This window comes from Triturus cristatus, chromosome 3_1 (genome assembly GCF_964204655.1).
Source record: "Triturus cristatus chromosome 3_1, aTriCri1.1, whole genome shotgun sequence".
Classification (NCBI taxonomy): domain Eukaryota; kingdom Metazoa; phylum Chordata; class Amphibia; order Caudata; family Salamandridae; genus Triturus; species Triturus cristatus.
In genome coordinates, this window is record NC_140583.1 from 752,292,505 (window position 1) to 752,313,990 (window position 21,486).

The 21,486-nt window shown below is 44.4% G+C and overlaps 1 protein-coding gene across 1 annotated transcript in view; it reads right to left on the bottom strand.

The window, feature by feature from the left end:
• LOC146860919 (mucin-5B-like) overlaps positions 1-21,486 on the bottom strand; it is a 223,886-nt gene that overhangs the window by 181,123 nt on the left and 21,277 nt on the right. Inside the window, exons 4-6 of the mRNA XM_085646187.1 lie at positions 17,550-17,640; positions 13,326-13,435; positions 9,711-9,933 (exon numbers count right to left, since the gene is read on the bottom strand). Coding sequence (XP_085502313.1) covers positions 9,711-9,933; positions 13,326-13,435; positions 17,550-17,640 — 424 coding nt within the window. The remainder of the gene's footprint in view (positions 1-9,710; positions 9,934-13,325; positions 13,436-17,549; positions 17,641-21,486) is intronic.

Consider the following 21,486-nt stretch of genomic DNA (forward strand, 5'->3'; position numbering starts at 1 on the left):
TTATTCTTCACTACTGTAAGTTCCACAGTAATGGTATATCGCAGTTGGCTCTTGAAGTGTTCAAACTTTGGCGGCACTAGACTTTTTGACTTCTCCACTGTTTGGCTAGATGTTGCCGTCCCTAAGCGTAATGGCAGAGGGGACAAAAAATACACATATCCTAACAAAAGTACCACATTTACAGCATCTCACCTAATTACTTCTCTCATGTTAAATTTTACATACTCCTCAAGCTGCTAAGCTGCTCCAGGAATACATTTAGAACCATGAGGGTGGTTCCTGATCGTTGAAAGCTAGACATTTCCCTGGTGGGTCAGAATATTATGTCTCAAAGACAATACAAACACATATTGAATATCATCCTAGGAGATTTCATATTTACTCTGTTCCTTATTATTATCTGGATTTTATTCTGATTTAGTTTTTTAGCTATCTGCCAAACAAAATTTTTAGTTTTGGCATTTTCTACTTTCCTCATATCATTTCCCCTGACGGGGTCTAGTTTTATGTATAAAGACTTACAGTTCCCAAAGAGATTGTGCATTCTGAGCTAATTTAATGTTTTTAGCTAAGTGCCTTTGTACTGATTCTTCAATTGTGTCTTGAAGTTCTAATTCATGCTGTTCAATCTGAGTGGTAAGCCTTGCTCTCTCTCTAGCTACTTTGCAATCCTTCCGAATTGTGTATCCAGTAATTACCCCCACAAGAATGCCTTAAATGCATCCCTGCCTGTAAAGGGCATTATGCATTTGCCAAACTACAAATTGGTGAGATGGTGCTCTGCCTGGACTCAGTCTACACGTCACCGGGCCCGAAGTGTTCCTTTTTCCTCCAGCTCTCCTGCATCCTGACAGATATTGATGCCCCAAATTTTTTGATAGAGGGGTCTGGAACTCGGCATGGGACATGATCCTGGACCGTACGGACCCTATTGATACAAAATATAATGCAGATCAGGCCCTCCTGGGGATTGTTCAAGTGTACCACAGCCTCTGTGATGTCTGGCATCATCTGCACCCGACAGACATAGAATACACTTATCTGTCCCCAGTACAGGGCACTCATTTGCGATTGGACTCTTTCCTAGTGGCCCATCCATTGCTTACCCTTGTATGCGAGGCCTTTATTCTAGAAGGCAAGAAGGTCCTGATTTGAGTCCTCCCCAAGCTGGGAAAAGACCCCTATCTCTGTAGTAGTTACCATCCTATTTTCCTCCTCTATGAGGATGTCAAGATACTGGCCTGTGTTGTACCCACCAAACAGGTTCCATCCTCACTTGTACATCCCACACAGGTGGGGTTTGTCTAAGGCCACACTTCGTGCAATCATCTACAAATGTTGTCCCATGCGGTTTTTTGGCGGCCGACCTAGCGGAGGAGGCCTAATCACTTTCGCTAGACTTTTATCAGGCCTTTGATAGTATAGAGTGGAACTACCTTTTTGCCGCACTCCAAAAGTTCGGTCAAAGGTCAGATTTTACATCCAAGATCCGCTGGCTCTATGACTCCCCCTCGGTGCAGATCAACTTCCTGGCTTGCTCTAGGATCCCTGCCCCACCCAAAGGAATGCCTTCTCTCCCCTTTGCTCTTTCTTCGTGCTATGTAGCCCCTGGCAGCGGCCCTGCCCCAGTCGAACCAGATAGTGAGCATACCCACAAAAGTGGCCCCCTTGAAGCTATAGCTATAAAGATGAAATCCTGCTCAACGTTTCAACCATGCTCACCTCCATTCCTGTGGTTTTGGACATTATCGATATGCTTGCTGCCATATTTAGCTATAAGCCCTCTCACTCTTGAGGATTACCACCTGCATTGCCATTGCAGGGCACTCATTCCATGGAAGGATACCCTTCTCAAATATCTGGGCATTTATGTCAATAGAAGATTGAAGCGCATGGTTGTGGACAACTTGGACCCACCTATTGCATGCATGCAACTGGACTTTGACAAATGGTCTTGTCTAAACCTGTCACTGCGGGGTCGGATGCAGGTGCTGCAAATTGTAACTCTCCCGCGGTTTACTTGTGTGCTGGGCATCCTTTCCCTGTTGGTTCCCCTCTCTGTACTACTACTTAGCCAGGTGTATGAGACCCCCCCCTGCTGTGGTCAGAAAACTTAGGCGCAGGCTCATGAGCTTCTCATAGTGGACGCCTTTCTTCATGGCAAGCACTTATTTGTAGCAACCATGTCCTCTGAATTGGTGGGGCCATGGTCCATTGGGGCCCATGGTGAGCTGTAGGGATCCATACACTGATGCATCTGATCACCTGGGGGAAGCTTTAGTCCTTCATGATCTTGCAGGAAGAATTTGTCCTGCTTATTTCCAATAATGGCCCTATACACAGCTGCGCCATCAGAAGATTTAGCCTGCAGTCTTAGATTATCCCCCCCCCCCGGTGCTCGCACACATTAACGAGTAGGGGCAGTTAAGGCCATGACGTCTGGGCTGTACGACTTTCTGATTCATCACCTCTACTCCTAGTCTCAAGTGGTGAGCCTCAGGGCAACTTGGCAGAACAATATTCAGGTCAAGTATGAGGAGGAGGATTGGGACGAACTTATGGAGGAACTGGGCAGGGGTGTATGTACGAGAGGCCCGGATGCAGTTCTGCCTCTACACGATCCTTCAGGGGTGGCACTGGATGCCAGCGCGGCTCCGATCTGTGCGACTATTGTCCCACTCCTCTTGCTTGAAGTGTGACCACGCGCCTTGTGACATTGTCCCTATACTACTGGAATGCCCGATATCTGTCTCTCCTGGACCGTGGTGTGGAACACATTGAGGGAATCCATGGTTGTCCCCACTCTGCTTCTGGGCCCAAGAATCCTGCTGCACAATATGTCAGATCTCCCCTGGCTAGCGCACCATGCTCACTACTTACCCGCTAAAGCCCTAACAGCGGGCAAGATTGGCGTCCTCGGCCATTGGGCCTTCCCACAGATACCAACATGTGAGGAGTGACTTGCGATCATGAACAACACTGCCTTCTATGAGAGGATCATCTTTAGCCTAATAGATAAGACAGACGTGTTTCATTTCATTTGGTCCCTCTTCCTGAGGTAGGATTGAAGCGAACACAGTAGAATCTGCCTGGCCATGCCTAAATGGCCAGACTTGCTGATCAGCCGCCTTCGGGCGCCTCCCTTCATGATCCCCTGCCCTCTCTCTCTCCCACGGCTCCCACCCACATCATTTTCACTCCATTTTCCGCATTATGTATGATGCACGTCAGGGCCGGCTTTAGGGCAGTGCGACCGGTACGGTCGCACTGGGCGCTGAGCTTTGAAGGGGGCTCTGACCTGGGAGGTGGCGGGGGCGGTTTGTGGGGGGCGCTGTTTTTGCAATCACTTTTGATTGGAGAGATGGCAGGCACTTTTACCTGGTGGTAATGAGAGAATCCGAGGAGGCAGTTATGGGGTGTGGGAGGTGACAAAAATGATTGTCGCACCGGGCGCTACCAGCACTAAAGCCGACCCTGATGCACGTCTTCGATAGCACTCTGGCTCTCGCTCTTTCTCTCCTTTTCCCGTGCCTCTTTTTTCTTTCTCTTATTCCTTCTTCTTTTGCCTGCTGACACTCCTCACTCTTCTCTCCCCCCCCTTCTCCCGTTGTTTACTGATGGTTGGCGTGGTTATACCCTCATATTAGATATCCTTGCACTGATGTTACCCTATCAACAATTCCTGTCACTTCTCGGATTGCCCTCAGCCATGAAATTAACATCCTAGAAAATATTCCCTGCTCTAATAGGTGTGCCTTCTTGACCCCGCCAGAATCAACTTTGAACGTACCGAGCAAAACCCCTGGTGTGTCACTAATTCTTCCTGTTGAATATAAGAAAAAGCAAATGTGATGAGCACATTGATAACTCGCGTTGTATCCACCCGCTGCTGATTATGTTTCTGTGCTCTTAAAAATAGCCAGTTTAGCTAAGGTGCTGGTATGGCTTTCCAAACAACTAACGACCATGAAGAAAAAACAATATTGTTATAAATGCAGAGGCTTTGGGAGTTCTGATGGTCAGCACTTCTCGTGCAGCACTACTAAGGAGCCTAACTATATCCCAGCAACTTTTGACATCTGCTATGACATGTCCTGCTCCTGGTTCTACTCCATCAAATCCTGGCAGGGCCAAAGGCCAACAGTGCTTTTCTACGACTGGCCATCAAGGAAGATGGTGCCGGAAGGACTCTCAAGGCCAGCTCAGGCGACGTGGCCCTTGGCCCACTTCCGCATAGCAAAGAAGCTTTTCCCCCGTGATTTTATCTCGCTGACATTTAACGATGATTCTCTAGTCGATGAACTTATCAACTTTTGAAGTATAAACAAGTCATTTAGAGGGATTGGATATGCCTAATATACAGATGAAAGTGTTACCTCCCACCTGCAGCACTTTACCTGCTATTGCGACCAACTCTTCAAACCCGTGTATTTTTACATTCTACCCAGAAGCTCAGCCAGATTCATCTGACCTGAACCCAACTGACTGACTATCAACCGTAGCTGAGCCTGGCGACAGGGGTGCGTGTCCGGACTTGACTTCTGCTATCTCTACAGGTCCTCTCAATGCTCCAGCGAAAGTAGAGAAATTGGGTCTTGCATTAGGAAATCATAGAGATAATTTAACCTGCCATCTCTCTATTGAATCTACATGTGTCATCGCTGGCCTAATACCAGTGGACGATTTGTTCCTTCATTCCAACCTTTCACTGATCTCATGGAATTTAGCTGGCTTTATATCTAAACTGCTTGATTCAGATTGGCTATTATATATTAGCAAATTTGACAATTGCTTCTTCCAAGAGACCTGGGCTACAACCAAAGTGTCCATCAAAGGGGTTTCAACATACAGTGTGGCAGCCCAACCCATGGATAAGCAGGGGGAGCTATCAGAGGGCGCCTCATTCTGCTGAAGGATGACCTGCATTGCAACCTGTGGCAATAGACTCACCAGGGATTATGGGGGTGCTGCTCACATTTCCTACACAAATAAAAAGATGATTTACAATTTATATGCTGGATCTGTCCCTATAGACAATGAGTCCTTGATCATAATGCTTTTAGATGAACTAATTGAATCCAATCAACAGCAGGCTAAGATCATTGTGGCTGGAGACTTTAACGCCTTTTTTGAACCATCTTCGTTCATTAATGGTCTTACCCCAGCTGAGGACGAACTGTGGGTTATTCCTCATGTTAGAGAGGAGGCAATCACGCACCTTTTCGTCCACTGCCCTCAGCTAACGGCAACTGTGGTATAAACGCGGATATGGCCTGCAATGGCCTAACTCAATCTGACTCCCCAAGGGCACCAACTTTTAAGCATGGTCGTTACTCAAGTGTTATTGAATATGTTTTTTGGGATGATGGGTTATGGTCCCTTTTTGGAAGACATGAATGTTGATGTTCCATTTGTTACTGACTACAATTCCCTTCTTTTAACCCTTTTTGGCGTTGCACTGTGCATGGATATACCATCCACACTGTTGTACCCAAACCCCTAATAATTGCAGGTGGGTTTTTTGGCTCCCTAAGATGTATGATTTGTTTGTTTCCTTTCTGTCTGGTTTTGAAGATTTTATTGGTACTCCAATCTTAATTTTCGATGCCCATAGAATGTTTATTACTGACCTTCAAAACATTTTTTATTAACTATCCACACACAGGCAATTTACCGTAGTTGGGGAGGCCAAATGGATCAATCGAGATTGTAAACAAGCCAGGCTCTGATTTAGGGCTGCTGTTAAGGGACAGGCACCTTGGGCGAGAAAAGAGGCTAGAGGGGATTACAAACTTGCCCTTGCCAAGAGGCAAAAAAATGGAATGATAAAATCTGGCAAGACCTACTTCTAGCAATTAACCAGAAGGATAACAGATCCTTCTGACACATTTTGTCCAATGGTGGCAATGATAACCCCAGGGTTTACCAACATCATAGACAATCCGAAAACTGGGTTTCCCATTTTCAAGCATTATATGCCCCAGAGGATTTTACCCCCTCTGCTGCCACTTCATCAAGCCAATCGAAGGAAGTCCCTATATTAGGAAATGGCACCATCAGGCGCTCTGGAGACCGAGCCGGCGCATTTCACCCTAGAATATACAGCAGATGTAATTTTCTCACTAAAATCCGCCAAGAATCCTGGACCTGACAAAATACCAGGAGACCTGTTTAAATCTGAACCCTTGATATGGACAAGCTATCTTAACCTCACCTCTAATGCCATAGCAATGGGAGGGGAAATGTGGCTACTTGGAAGGGTACTGAAGTTATACCGGTGTATAAAAGGAAGCCCCATTTATTCCTTCAAACTATAGGCCTATAAGCCTTTTGGGCACTTTACAAAAGTTTTCGCAAGACAGGTCCTGGAAACATTAACGTGGGTCGCTGAGAAGCAGATTCTGTCACCATTCCAAGATGGATTTCGCCTGAAGACTAGCACGTCTGATCAAGATTTCTGTTTTGCCCTTCTCTACTGAATAACGTTTTGCTCCGTAAGCAGAAATTGTTTGTGGCTTTTTGTGGACATTAGGGCCGCTTTTGATCTTGTTCCTAGGGGAAAACTGTGGGATGTGCTGCTCAAACTAGGGGTTCTTAGGGACCTGGTTAAACCCATAGTCAAGTTGCATAAAGGAAACTAATCCCAGGTCGGCTGGGGTAGTAAAGGGGAGCTGACAGACCGCATTCCTATGTTGCGTGCTCTTCGCTCCCACTTTATTTACCCTATATATTAACGATGTGGTTCAAGTTCTTTTAGATTGCTAGGATGACTACCCTCACTTAAACAATAAAAAAAGCATCAGTTTTATTATTTGTAGATGACTCACTTCTTATTTCGAAAACCGCTATGGAACTGCAGGTTTTAATTAATAAATGCCAGGATTTCTGTATAAGCAGATGCTTAGAACTAAATACATCCAAGACCAAGTTCATGGTGGTCGGAACGGTACAGTGAAAGCAGGTTTTGAGCTTCTTGAAAGAGTGCATTACATAGATTATTTAGGAGTCATGGATTCAGACAAACTTAGCTGGGAACCCCAACTCAACCAGAGTACACTCCTTATTAAGCATTGAGCTTCCGCTCTCCTGCAGCTGCACAAAGAGTCAAACTCTTGGGCACTATCTCCTGCATTAGAAATATATCGTGCAAAAGCACAGAGTGACGCTTCTTTTGTCGCAGAAGTCTGGGTATACACTAATACCCAGCAATTGGCCACAGCTTATAATAGCTTAGCAAGATCTTAGCTTGTCCACCATTCCGCCCTTCTACGACTTAGGTATCAACCGAGTTACTCACCTCGTCGCATTAAAGCCACTGATATATTGCGTACATCTGTGGACCACCCCAGAACTTAAGGAATATAGGTATTCAGTGAGGGAAATTTTGGCCCTTAGCAATGTCCTGCAAATTCCCTGGTTCAATTTTGTATGTAAGTGGTTTCTGAAGCTTGCTCTCGAAAACCTCTGGAATAATGCTATTAACATTTGTAAACCAAACATTTGAATTATTAAAGAACGCTACTGGGCTTTTATCCGTGATTACTGGGGCTTATTTATGAGCCCTTTCGTCACTTTTGCGCCACCGGTGCGTCACTTTTTGTGAAGCACCAGCGGCGTAAAAAATTAGCCTTGTTGCACCATATTTACAATGTGACGCATCTAGCTAGATGCGTCACTGTGTAAACCCCTGCGCCACATCATACCTGCGGCAGGTATAATGTATGCAGGGGGTGCGTTCTGACGCAAGAAAAGGGTCGTAGAAGTGACGCAGTGAAATCTATATGATTTCACTGCACCACTTCTAGGGCGCAAATGCGTCAATATCTTACGCCTGCCTCATGGCAGGCATAAGACTGACGTAGGCACATTTCACATGGGACTTGCCCATGTCTAATAATCCATTTCTGGAGTTGCGTTACTTTTGTGACACACTCCAGCAATGCGTCATTTTTGTGCCTACAGATACGTCAGAAATACTGACGTATCTGTAACTCCTTGCGACATGATGAGTCATACTGTAAATATGACGCATCATTGGTGTCGCAAGGAGGGCGCAACGAAAAGTGACGCATTGATGTTTTCTCGCAGCGATGCGTCACTTTTCATAAATGAGGCCACTGTGTTTTGTGTGAGACAAATGGACAGTAACGGAGACATTTCTGGAATTCAAGGACACTCCTCTTTTTGAACCTTATCTTGATTTAATAATTTCCGCATTTACAAAGAGTTTGTCTGTGCGATTCCGTTTTGGCAGTCTCCCTGCAAAAGTTTTTACCTGCAGGTGGAAAAAAAGATTCTGGCTCCAATTTGTGCCCTGCCTGTCGGATGACACCTGAGACTGTCGAGCAGCTATTGTTGCTTTGCCCTGAATATTCGCATTTGAGACACAAGTGGTTAGTCCACTATGTTTTAATCTTGGAACTAAATGTTACTTACTAGCTGACAGGATTCTGACATGAGATGCCTCCACTCCACTAGTGTTTGCTGTCAGGCGCTATTTAGCTGTGGTATGGCACAAGTGTGGACTTATTTTGTCAGTAGAAAGACGTTTTTGCAGTTCTGTGTTTTATGTATTTTCCTTCTCGTGTCACTGCTGACTTTAATTAATGTATTTTTATGTTATTAATCTGTGGGTGAGCTCTGAACCAGGCAGTCGCATTCTGTTGAATGACTTTTAAATATTTTATTGGACAGGTATGAATTACTCGACATTTTGGCTAGAGACAGGCAACATTCATCACAATGTTCGTTTTTTAGCTTTGAAATGTATCTTGAATATCTTTTACTTGTGCGCTTTCATGGTTTTGCCATATAACCGGATACAGCATTATTTGATTAGATTTGAACTATGTAAATATGTACATTTTAAATGTTCACTATCAAGTATGCTGAACACATTGAGTGTGGTGTTGAAGAGTCTGGACGCTCAACTTGAGGGAATACATTAATATATCATCTGTTCCTTTAATAGCACACCATCAGTAGGGTATCACACCAGAATTTTGCTGTCAGAATATTGTCTGAGATTAGTATTGTGATCTAAATAAAGTCTATGAAATTGCACTGTTGGAGTTAATACTAGAAAAGCTCGATACAATAGATAATATTTTGGTAAGCGATACTTAGAACACGATATGTATAGCAGAATATATTTATCCATACATTACTTTGAATTACAGCAATTCAAAAAGATTTCACCATTCTTAGAACATGTATGGCAATTCTTGATATTAAATCTACCAATTGGCATTTTATTGAAACTCATTGCAAATTGTGAGTACGTTGTGATCGGTGTAGGCGGATACTGACTGGTAGAGACTACCGTGGCTGATATGTGATGCCTGATGTGTTGGTGCAGGAACCATGCCTAGGATTGTTAGAGCAGTGGTCTTCAAACTGTGGAGCAGACCTGGGTACCAAGCCTCAGCGTATACCAAGATGGAGGGGGTCTGGAAAGAACCAGAATAGTATATATTGAATGTGTGAAACTATCATAGAAGAGATTAATAGAAAATCTAATTTAAGGGGGTAGGTTAAACTTAAAATGATTATGAAGCAATGTAAGAAAATGCCTGAAGTCTCTGTCCATCTCATTAGCTGTTCTACCAGGTTGTAACTGGCTCTCTTGCAAAAGGTGAAGGTTGATACAAGAAATCTTCCCCCATACTCTTGCAAACATTTTGGATGCATGCACATCAGAGGTTACTCACGGCACATTTCTGGAGCTCTCCAGTTCAAGGGTTGCCCGCCACCATCCGCGCACTGTCGAGAGTATTCGATCACAGTGTTGCAGAAGCAGAAGGCGGACAGTCTTTCTGAAGAGTTGCACCGGCAAAGGTCTTGGGTGCAAGCCTCAACAAAGGGGAACGCCTCAACCAAACCTTGACATTCAGAAAAGGCAATGTTGTCCATCATCAAGCTGCACACGTTCTCCTAAGAAAAGTAAAGAAGGACAGGAAAGGGATTGAGCAGGTAGAGTCATCAGCCTAGCCCTAGCCGGTGCCTCCAAGAGGTGGCGGTATTTAAAGTCCTCTAACAGTCACGTGGCTTTCACTTCCGACTTTGTTGCCTGTAGCATCTCATTCCCTTCCAGGAGCATGAGCATTGATCTGATTAAAACGCACTCTGCTCGCTCGCCCTACAGTGTGTTACTAGGGGTGCAATAACAGGCCCATCAGAGTCCATTGCATTATTAGATGCGCAGTACCAGCGAGCATGCCTGGACGGACTCACTTATAAGAGAAGTTTTAAAATTGCAGGCACCTTCATCTGTGATGTATAAATGTCTGAAACATTTGTGAAGTATTAATGCACAGCACCTGATCTGCATTACATACTTCCGTTTAATGATTTGGTGCAAGCTGGTCTGTAGAATTGAGACAGCCAATATTTGCAGAAAGGTCATTGCTCACTCGAATGCTGACGATTGAGTGCATGCAAATTCCTAGTTCCAGCTCTCATTTCTTCATTTCAGTATATCTTTTTTGTCCCTTTACTCCCTTTTCCTTCTCTTCTAGTCTTATTTTTCTTCTTTCCTTTGCAGCCTTTGTCTCAAAACTCCTCTTTCCTCTCACCCTTCTGCCCTTCTCACATTGCTTTCTTTGTGCCTCCTTCTTAATCTTCTCCATCTGTCACCTCATTTCCTCTTCCTTTTTACCCTCCCATGTTAACTGTGCCTCTTCCTGTCAGCTACCTCTAACCTGCTCTTCTTCAGTCTTTCTCTCCAAAGTCTTTTGTTTCTCTCTCCAAATTATTTTGATTCCCTCCACGAATCTTCTTGAACTCCTCAACGTCATTTCTTTTTCTCAACTTCTCCTTTTCCCCCTTATTCTTCAATTCTCTCTTTCACACTGTCCTCTCCATTCCTCTTCTTCTCTCCTTCCCTACTTGACATTCCTGGGACTTATTCCCCCCATCTCACCACTCCTTATACCTGCTCACATTTTTCTCTCCATTTCTCTCCTATTTTCTCTCATCATATCATCTCAATGACGTTCATTTCCTTTATCTCACCCCTCCTTTCTGGGAATCAGCCTTTACAATGCGGCTTGAACCAGGCTGTGCCTTTATAATGGGGTCTGAACCATGAATGCGTCTTTACAACGCATTCCTTTACCACGCAAGTCGTTACAATGACTTGCCTTCGGGAAGGGGTTGTTGGACTGATGTTGGATTTTAAATCCAATGCTTTCCCTACTGTTGCGCAGACTGCAGTTGGAATAGTAAATTATACTATTTCAAAGTCCAGTGCTTTCCCTACGGCACATCGTTGTAAGGAATGCGTTGCAAACACATTCGGCTAAATTAGCATGTTAGAAACCTGAAAAAGACTGTCATTTTGATCATATGATGTTGGCAAGTATGTTAATATAGTGTTGCAAAGAGGGAGACCTGCGGAGTTACCGAGGTGTTATGCTCACCAACATATTTGCTAGACAATTCTAGCCCATGTCCCACCACTGTCCCTGCTGTGACCCTAAGCACACAGGTCAGGTTTGGCTTCCATTTTACTCCACTGCATTATTCCCTACTGATTTTTGGTCTTCATTTTCCTCTGCCTTTTAAGCATTGCTGGCCACTCATTGTTTAAAAGAAGGTAATCTACAATTACCCTCGGAGTGTGGGAGTTCTCAGTGGGGATAGTGAGCCATCAATCAGGCAGCTGTCCCTAACGCCACCTGTTTCATAGTTATCACTGAAGGTGGAGATCAGTGGCTACTTACTTAAGGGGGATTTTAGTGGTGCCTGCCGACAGGGTTTTTAAATTGGGATAAAAAATAGGACAGAGCACCCCAAAACCCAAAAATATGGTCCATAATGACTTTCTGCAAAATTATTACTTACTGAAGGAAAAAGGACATTTTTCTTTTTATCAATTTGGTTGTCAAAATTAATCTCTACATCGTCAACTTTAAACATAAATGCATTAGAAATGGATCAAAAAACCACCTGTCTCCCAAATGCTTTTTTTGGGCTATTCTGCCTGCCCCTGTTTTGGAAAATCCATTCGTTTGTCTTTCCTCTTCCATCACCTCTTCAAGCTCCGTGTTTCTGCCCTGTCTCTCCTTTCTTTAACCCCTTCTCCATTGCCCTCCAGTTTGATCTACCTTCTTCTTACGTCTGTTCTACCAATCCTTTATTACCTCTTCTCCCTTCCTCGCTCCCTGCCTGCAGTTATGGCTGCAGAGGAGTCAGCATGCATGCTGGTGAAGTTGCCAGCTGAGGGATATCAACCCCCGGGGTGGGCCTGAGCATCACACAGCTCCCTTCCTTTCCCTAGGTGTGTGCTGACCCCTAGATCTGGTGGCAGATTCTGGAAGACGAGTCATGGAAGCTCATCCATACACTACTTATCTTAGGGGTGAGAGTGAGGGCTATTTTCTCTCCTCTAGGCCTGCAGGCGCTGCACTGTCCAGACCATGTTAGTGTTCTTTCTGTCCTTAGCATTGGCGATAGTGGAGTGAGGGGTTATATGGAAGTCAGGGGGACCAGAAAATAACACCCCATGGCTGGCCCGCGGGGAGAAGATCTGAGAGACCCAGAGTAGCATTGTATGTTTAATCCTATGCTCATATGTGTAGGGGTTTGTATGGATTTCCCTATGTGAAATTTGCTGTGTGACGTCACCAGCTTTGAGAAGTCTGGAGGGTCCCCATCACCCCTCTATATTCCCCCCAATAAAGTGTTCGCCTCTGGCATGGCAATCCCATTCAAATATTGGATCAAATATGTATTCTTACTGGCTATGCTACCAGCCTCCCCATTGAATCGCTCTATTGTGTTATGTGTGCAGGGTCAAGAAAAGACTCTTACCAGGCATGTGGACTACATTACACTTTATTACGCATGCTATAACTATTACATTTGTTCCTATATTTCTAAGGCAGCTTGTCTCCATCCTTGTTACCCCTGATCTATCCTAACCTGGGACTGTCTGATCCCCCCCCCCACACTTCCTGTCTAGTCCCTGGGGCAGGAAGGGGCGCCACGATCTCTAACTTGTGATCCTGGCGCTACTGTTCCCTGGTGCGCCCACTTCCCTTACGACATGAGCCCTGCACCATTCCGAATATTGGATACAGGAAACGCACATTTCCACCGGCGATGCCGCGATGGTATTATTTTGCGTTTCTGATTTTTTTTAAACAAAGGGTGGCCATGTAACTTAAAGCAAATGTGTTTATTTTTTGCAGTGAAAGTGTTGGGTGTCTGGTTCCAAATCCCCCTTCTCGGCAACACCTGACTTTCATGTGCTCGCATTGCCTTAGTGAACAACTATCGAGGCCCGCAGGCTGCACAGGTGTCTAAAAGGAACCCTTACTTACTGTATCAAAGCAGGGCGGAGCGTCTGTCGGCAGCAGGCCTTCTTCGCACGTCTCTGTAGGACCGTCCACCTTCTGCAATGCGGCATAGGCGTACGGCGACAGCTGAACACCTGGAAGGAAGCGGCACTTGTGTTTACCACTGAATTAACGACATGTAGAGCTATCATCTATATGGCGTATATGGCTATTTTTCATGGTTTCTGAGCATGTCTTCAATTGGCAAGTGCGTCTCAACCTAACTCTAGAGATTGCAAGACAGCAAACAATATATTTGTGTGCTCACTTGGGGACAGCGGTTGTGTCGCTAGACGAGGATGGTTCGAGTTGAGTAGCCGGGATTTGCTTCTTTCCCAGTCTCGGGAATACATTTTGTGGGCTTGAGAGTCGCCTAAAGGCCGCCCTTTATGGATTGGTGGCGAATTGGGCTGAACCAACAGTGGCTTTGTTTTCTAGCAAGTCAAAGGTTATTTTGAAATGGAAGGCTCTGACGAGTGGTGTGGAGACACGGGTGGCGAGGGAGGAATACGAGATAGAGCAGTTATATGCCTGCCGGGCAGCAAAAAGAAACATGGACCATTTGGGTAGAAGATGTTTTTTTGTGAGAGGTGGAAGGAAGCTATGGAGAGGTGGAAGGAAGCAGTGTGATTCTGTCTGCTCGAGAAACATCATGGACAGACTTTCAAAACAGGGTGAGTGAAACCATAATCTCGTGTAGGAGTCTGCAGAGCAGGCTGCAGACGGGAACTGTCCGATAAACACGGGCATAGACGTTTGCGTCTTATTGTTGGCTGTAAGGAGCAAATTCACTGAAACTTTAGGCAGTGCAGCACCGCGACCAAAGTTGCTGCATCGTGCTGTGTGAAAGGAAGAGAGCAGACTAGCACCAGAGTTCCTAAGATATGGCTTTGTTTCTCGCTCTTTCTGCGTGGGCACACTTTAGGCTGCCATGCACCACACACACATTCTTGCACCACAGGGCAAGGGCGTTTGTGTGCGATCCATCACAGGTTTTCTACTGAAATGGTTCCCTTCCGGACCAAGGGGCATATTAACAATGTGACGATAACAAATTATCGCCGCTTTTGCGTCCGTTTTATGGCGAAAAGCGGTGATAATTTCAGCTGTCGTGTGTCTTGCTGACTTGGCGCCCGTTTCCAGCACGCCTAACAGTGCATCGCTAATGAGATGCAAAGTAGGGGTGGCTGTAAAACCAACCAGGGAAAATATCGCGAAGGCAGCTTTGCAATATTAACAAGGAAGGGTAGCGATTTTTTAAATCGCGTTAAGTATGCCTTAATGCAGGAATTTAACGTCTGTTAAATTCCTGACTAAGGCATACTTAACATGGGGGGTGGATTGTGTGGCTAAGACCACAGGCCCTCTCATCTAGGATATCGCTGTTTTCCACCATGGAAAACGGCGATATCCACACTATCACTGGTATTTTTATCGCCTCGGCAATGCACGTTGTTAGTAACGCACTTACCGGGCGATAAATTCCGGAAATAGCCGGCGATAAATATGCAAGCGCGCTTTGCGATATTTATCGCCGGCCCTTGTTAATATGCCCTGAAATCTTTCTTTTCTAACTTGTATTTGTACTTTACGGCATACAGGAAAACTTAGGACAGTTTTGAGAAAACAAAACTTTCCTCAATTGTTATGCTTGGCGTGAGGAGGTATACATTGTTGACTTAATGTCCTGCATACTTTCTTTAGTAGATAGGGCTTTGTGTCAAAATCCATAGGTGATTGCATGGGAACACGCATGCACCACCCAGTGGACTCTGCCTTGATGCAAAGTAAAGCAAAGCACCACCTTGTCTTACTTTAGGGCTACTTTCCAGCGCACACCAAGATGTGACCTGGAAAATAAATACGAATTCAAGACTCTGTGCCGGTTTGTGTCATATCTGATGGCAAGGCCATCCAGGGATTTTGAGTGTGAAAATCTGAACAACACACAGTTATTGTATGTGCCTGTTGTCCATAGAGTGTGCCTAACAATAAGATCCATCTCACTTACTCATTCACATAGAGGGCTTTAGCTTGGGACACGTGATCTTTTTAAAATATCATCTATTAGAACCACCCCGATGACATATGGGTTGCGGAATATATAGCCGCTTCCCAACACTCAGCCAGCCTCAAATGCTCTCCGCACACAACACAATATTAAAAGCAAAACCCAACACGAGTTACATTCTTAAAGGAGGCTCACCTGACTGACGAAGAGTACTTAGGGCTGGCTAAGTGCTGGGAAAAAATGCATTTTCTATGTTGGCGAAACAAGGCAGACACTTAGACAAAGAATGAAATGTACTGATACAGGATACATCACAGGAAGGACAACACACTTGTTGCAGATCAGTTTTCTATGACGTAAGTATCCCCATTTACTAATGTTATGGGTTAAAGGTGTATTAGGCCTGCACTGGCTACTATCCACTATGTCAGTAATCCAACTGACTGATAAAGTACATAAATCATGTTAACAAGCCAGCACAGATCCCCAACTTACCTACTTCACATTGATTCATTCATGTAAGGTAACTAATTTTGTAAGTTACTTTCTTGAATGTTTTTTAATACATAAACTTCCTTTAAAAACACACAGTTCTGCTTCACAGACCAACTCATTTCATGTACAAAAATACTTTGCAAAATGCAATGATAGCTTTTGCTCACAAGATGCAAAAACTTCCATGAAGGACTGGTCTAATCAATTCAAGTCCCATAGATTAATACTTGTCGAAAAAGTACAGGCACAGCGAACATGTGTTTTGCGTCAAAACAACTGCTTCTTCAGGGCTTATTTAAAAAGAGAAGACAAGTGTGTCTTTCGGATACCATCAATAGACTTCCAAACATACTCTCCAATTTTTTGTAAATTGTATTTCTGCATGTTTATCCTGCCATCATTGTAGAACACAGCAAAAATAAATGAATAAATGCATCAGACATGAGCTAGTTCTTCTTCTCCTTCGTGCTTTTAGAAACTTTGTGATTACTTTTGATACAATATAAAATATGAGATCCATTTTCTCTCTTTAGGAAAGATTCACTTTCGTTTTGACTGCTTAGGAGAAGGTCCTAGATGGACATGAACGGTAGCAACCAAAATATGACCACACCTTATAATGGAATCATCTCTACAAAATTGTGCGTCGTGCATCGCTCTTTTTGGAAGGTTAGCTACTAGAAAATTAAGGAATGGTCCATTACTCTAAAGAGTGTATTTCTGGAATGGAAATGTAACGAATCGCTTACTTGCATTGTTGTTTAAATCTTTCGAATTAAACGTCGATTGCTTGCCTTGTTTCTGAAGCGAACTGAGGCATATCATCAATGGCAATACCGCCGCTTTAGCGGCACTTTTTGCAGCTAAAGCGGCGATATTTGTATCGCCCTATCAGCAAGCTGTCGCTAACAACTGTTACCGACAGTTTACTGGTAATAGCGCCCCTTGTCAGCACGCCTCCCATCGCATCGCTAATGAGATGCAAAGGAGGCATGCCTGACAAGACTCCCTTGGGAAAATATCACTAACTCAGCTTCGTCATATTGACAAGGAGGGTTAGCGATATTTAAAATCACGTTAAGTATGCCTTAACGCAGGAATTTTACATCTGTTAAATTCCTGACTAAGGCATACCTAACATGGGGGGTGGATTGTGTGGCTAAGACCACAGGCCCTATCATCTAGGATATCGCCGTTTTCCACCATGGAAAACGGCAATATCCCCACTATCTCTGAAATTTGTATCACCTCGGCGATGCGCGTTGTTGATAACGTGCTAACCCGGCGATAAATTCCAGAGATAGCCGGCGATAAATATGCAAGAGCTATGAGCGCTTTGCGATATTTATCGCTGGACCTTGATAGTATGCCCCGAAATCTTAGTTATATGAAAATAAATGTCCTGCGAAGTTCAGTTTTACTTAGTACCGCTGATGTTGTTTGCATTATGTTCACAGTATGGACACTAAGGGGCGCTCTTAGATTACAATCTAGTCTTTACAAAGTTCTCAACAGAGCTTTTATTTCGCCTCTTTTTAACGGCGTGCAGGTTATTCTCCTCTGTTCCTCGATCCTTCTGATCTCTTGTTTAAAGAAGACCCTTAATTATAACAGTGTTCTTCCACAATATGTGACTGCTGTGTGGTGGCAACAACGTGTGTGCACACTGGTCTTAAGCACTTTTGAACCTCGCATGCGCTTACCGTTGGAAATAAACTCATTGTAGATGGGCACGCCATTGAAGTCTCCACAAAGCCCGCAGGTCTGGTTTGCATATTTCGGATCCAATTCCAACTGAAAGACATGCAAATGAAGGAGTTTTATTGCGTGAGGAAGGAAGGACGGGAGTTTTGTGGAGGGAAGCGTAGAGGCCAAGTTTTCAATGTGCCTATGTGTGACATTTAGGTGTTTTAGTAGGTGTGTGTGTGACATTTCAGTTCCTCTTGTGTGACACTTTGAGAGACACTTTACCAAGGGAAAAACAAAGCCGCCATTTCTATATTTCCAAAACATGCAAGATTGTGGACAAGAAAGTGCCTTAAAACAGCGCAAAGAGTCTGTTGGCTGAATAGTTATTACCTCTGTCTTTGAGATGGTGTCAGTATTTGGAGGGTGCAATGTACCAGCAAGTGATCTGTTTGCTGCAGAGATGTGTGTGCAAGTTCCAAATCTGCTGGGTCACAATCCCAGAATTTTGGGGCATAGTAACAATCCAGGCGATAAAATTATCGCTGCTTTAGCGGCAGAAAACTGCCGCTAAAACGGCGATAATGGGCTTGATAATATGCTCTATGGAATTCCAATTGAAGTCCATGTTAGATGTCCTTCACATTTAACATGGCTTTCAATTGGAATTCCATAGAGCATATTATCAAGCCCATTATCGCTGTTTTAGCGGCAGTTTTCTGCCGCTATAGCGGCGATAATTTTATCGCCTGGCTTGTTAAAATGCCCCTTTATGGTGTGAGGGGCAACTGCTGACAAGAATGACTTTAGATTCCAGAACCACCAATACCTCACCTTTGACAGTTCTTAATGCTAAAGTACGACTCATAGCGTCTGGAAGCATACCATATGCACAACATGAAGAGTATGCTAACTGTATCTATGCTGTAAACAGGACTGGCCACACTAATTTATGAAAGGAATATGTATTGAAAAGACATCAATAACGGCCTGACATTAAACCACACATGTAACCCCACAGTCCACCCCTATAGCTCTCAGTGGTGTTCTCTAAAGTGTTCTAGGATATCTTAAATGCTGAGTAATCCAGAACATGATGTAAGAAGTAGCCTGTCTGGTAGAGGAAGGAGAATGTGTGAATAAATGCAGAGGAGCACGGGAGGTTCTCTCACAGCTTGGGAAACGTCCTTAAAAGATGGGACATTGGTCGAGTGGGGCATAGCGCCCTGAAGAACCCAAACACAACACAACAGGCGACTGGTGTTTTGCTAACTTGCTTGCATCTATGTACCATAGAGAGCTCTGGCTGTTCTTCCTGCTCTCATGTCTACAGATAAGGCATGGGTGCTTCTGGGCTCACTGGGCCGGGATCAGGTGGGCCTGAACTCTGAGAAGAGTTGGGCTTATTGCACTACTCAAACCAAAATTTTACCATCTGGTAAAATCATACCATGTTCTGTTTTATTTTTAGTTTGTTTTATCTCATACATGAGAAGCCATCCTGAAAGATACAAGCGCGCGTAAAAAAAAAAGAAAGCAACAAGACACAATCCGAGGACTGACTGGAGAGCCCCTATTTCTTTATCTCATTCTTAGCAAACGAAAAAAAAAATACACAAGCAGAGCACAACAGGAGGTCCGAAGAGGTTTCTTCCTCCCGCAGAGCTCTACTGTTTTCCAACAGTCTCCAGATCGAGACTACGGCTTCGAGCCAAGGGGCATATTATCAAGAAACAGCGTTAAAATTATCGCCGCTTTAGCTGCAGAAAACTGCCGCTAAAGCGGCGATAATGGCCTTGATAATATGCTCTCGAGAATTCCCATATAAGCCCATGTTCTGGTGTCAACATGGGCTTCTATGGGAATTCTCTGCGGCATATTATCCAGTCCATTTTCGCCGCTTTAGCGGCAGTTTTCTGCAGCTAAAGCGGCGATAATTTTAACGCCGTTTCTTGATAATATGCCCCCAAGTTCTGTTTAATGGTGGCCACAGCCACTGGCAGCATTTATATCTGGTGAGCAGCTTGCGACTGCAGGTGGTCACACAGTACAGTCAGCCACAGTATGGGTGGGAGGCGGGGACTAGAGCCTAACAGAGCCACTGTAACCCCTGACAATCACCTTTCTTCGAGCCCAAAAAAGCTACAGCATTGGCAGAAGCTATGGGGCATATTATCAAGGACGGCGTTAAAATTATCGCCGGTTTAGCGGCAGAAAACTGCCGCTAAAACGGCGATAATGGGCTTGATAATATGCCCTGAAGAATTCCAATAGAAGCCCATGTTCACACCAGAACATGGACTTCTATTGGAATTCTCCAAGGCATGTTATCAAGCCCATGATCACCGTTTTAGCGGCAGTTTTCTGCCGCTAAACAGGCGATAATTTTTAACGCCGTCCTTGATAATATGCTCCTATATGCGGCCAGAGCACTGAGAGTCAGAGCATGATTCTGGGAATTGACCCATGCTTGCAAATCACGAGTGACTGCAGGATAATGGGCTTTAATTTGAGTCACAGTAAATTGTTTTGCGGTAATGTGGGGATAGGCGCCCATATGCGTTAATTTGATCCTTGATGAGTGACACGTGGTAGGGTTGCAGAAAAGGAGGGGAAAAGAAAGTTAGTTAATGGAGGGAAGAATGGGAGCTGGGAGGGGGGTGTGTTAGGACAGAAGGAAAGGCGGATAAAGAGCAACATGTATTCATGGCGAGCAAATCTTTCCTATTAGCTCAATCCTATTCCAAACCTGGGGAAACCATGCCTCCTTTTGGCCGCATATGAAAATACAGCTTAAATCTGGCAAGAAACCTCTATCACATACTGTTGATGTACATAACCCATACACAACAAGCATTTGCAATGCAATAGGTCTTGCATTTCCGAAATGTTAAGCTATTGGCATTGCAAATGCCAATGCCTTTTATTTATCTGTTTTCAAAACCAACACATAGATAAAAGGTTTGTCATTTTACAATGCCAGTAGCTCAAATACTCGCAAATGCAAGACCTATTCCATTGCAAATGCTTGTTTAAAGGGGGCCTCGAAACAGGTCTCTATCGGGCTCTGTTGTGTGCCCTGGCACAGGCGGGCCGTTTCTTTCCGGACTGCGGTGACAGCAGGCATATGCATGTACACTGCTCACACTGCTCACTAGTGGAAAAGTTATGGCATGAGGTCATGCAAGGTGAGGTTGTAGGGGGAAGGGAAATCCTTTAAAGAGTCATTTTCTCTCTGGATTTCCCTTCTCTTTTTGAATCTCAGGAGCAGCAGCATTGCCGTGGTGTCACCAGGGCTTTAAGTGGGAGCTTTTTCAATATTATATACAAGCCATAATTGCTGCTTATTTATCTTATGCAAGTAACAAACATTCACAAACCCAATAGTTCTGACTTGTATGATGTTACTTGTTGTATCATATATCTGGATGCAAGGACAGAAACAGCAAACTACAAGTCGGGCGGCACACTATACTAAGCACAGATTTTTAGCTTAAGTGTTTTTTAAGCCACGCCCTAATTGCATTGGCCACGCCCGTTTGAGACACCCGCCTGTTTTTTCATCCCACTTAAAGCCCTGACTATACCTGTGAGTGTGAGCTGAGAGTTCCCTGTAGGAAAGGAGTACGTTAATGAGCGTGAGCATATCCTGTAGGAAAGGACAAACTGCATGTGCTACTGCTGCGTACAGGATATTGAGCGTGGGCAGTAAATATGTTGTGGGAGAAACCACAACGAGCTGACTTGGGAAACATCACTTTGTTAAATCTGCGCATATAAACAGCGCGGGACGTTATAAACAAAAGAGGGGAGAAAGTGGCGTAATGGCCAGAGCAACCATAGTTGGAACCGGATTTGAGCCTCGGCAACATCCTGCGTTTTTAGGCAAATCACTTCATCTCCCTGCGCCTATCAATAAAATAACGAGTTTGCGCTATAAAAATAGCAAACATA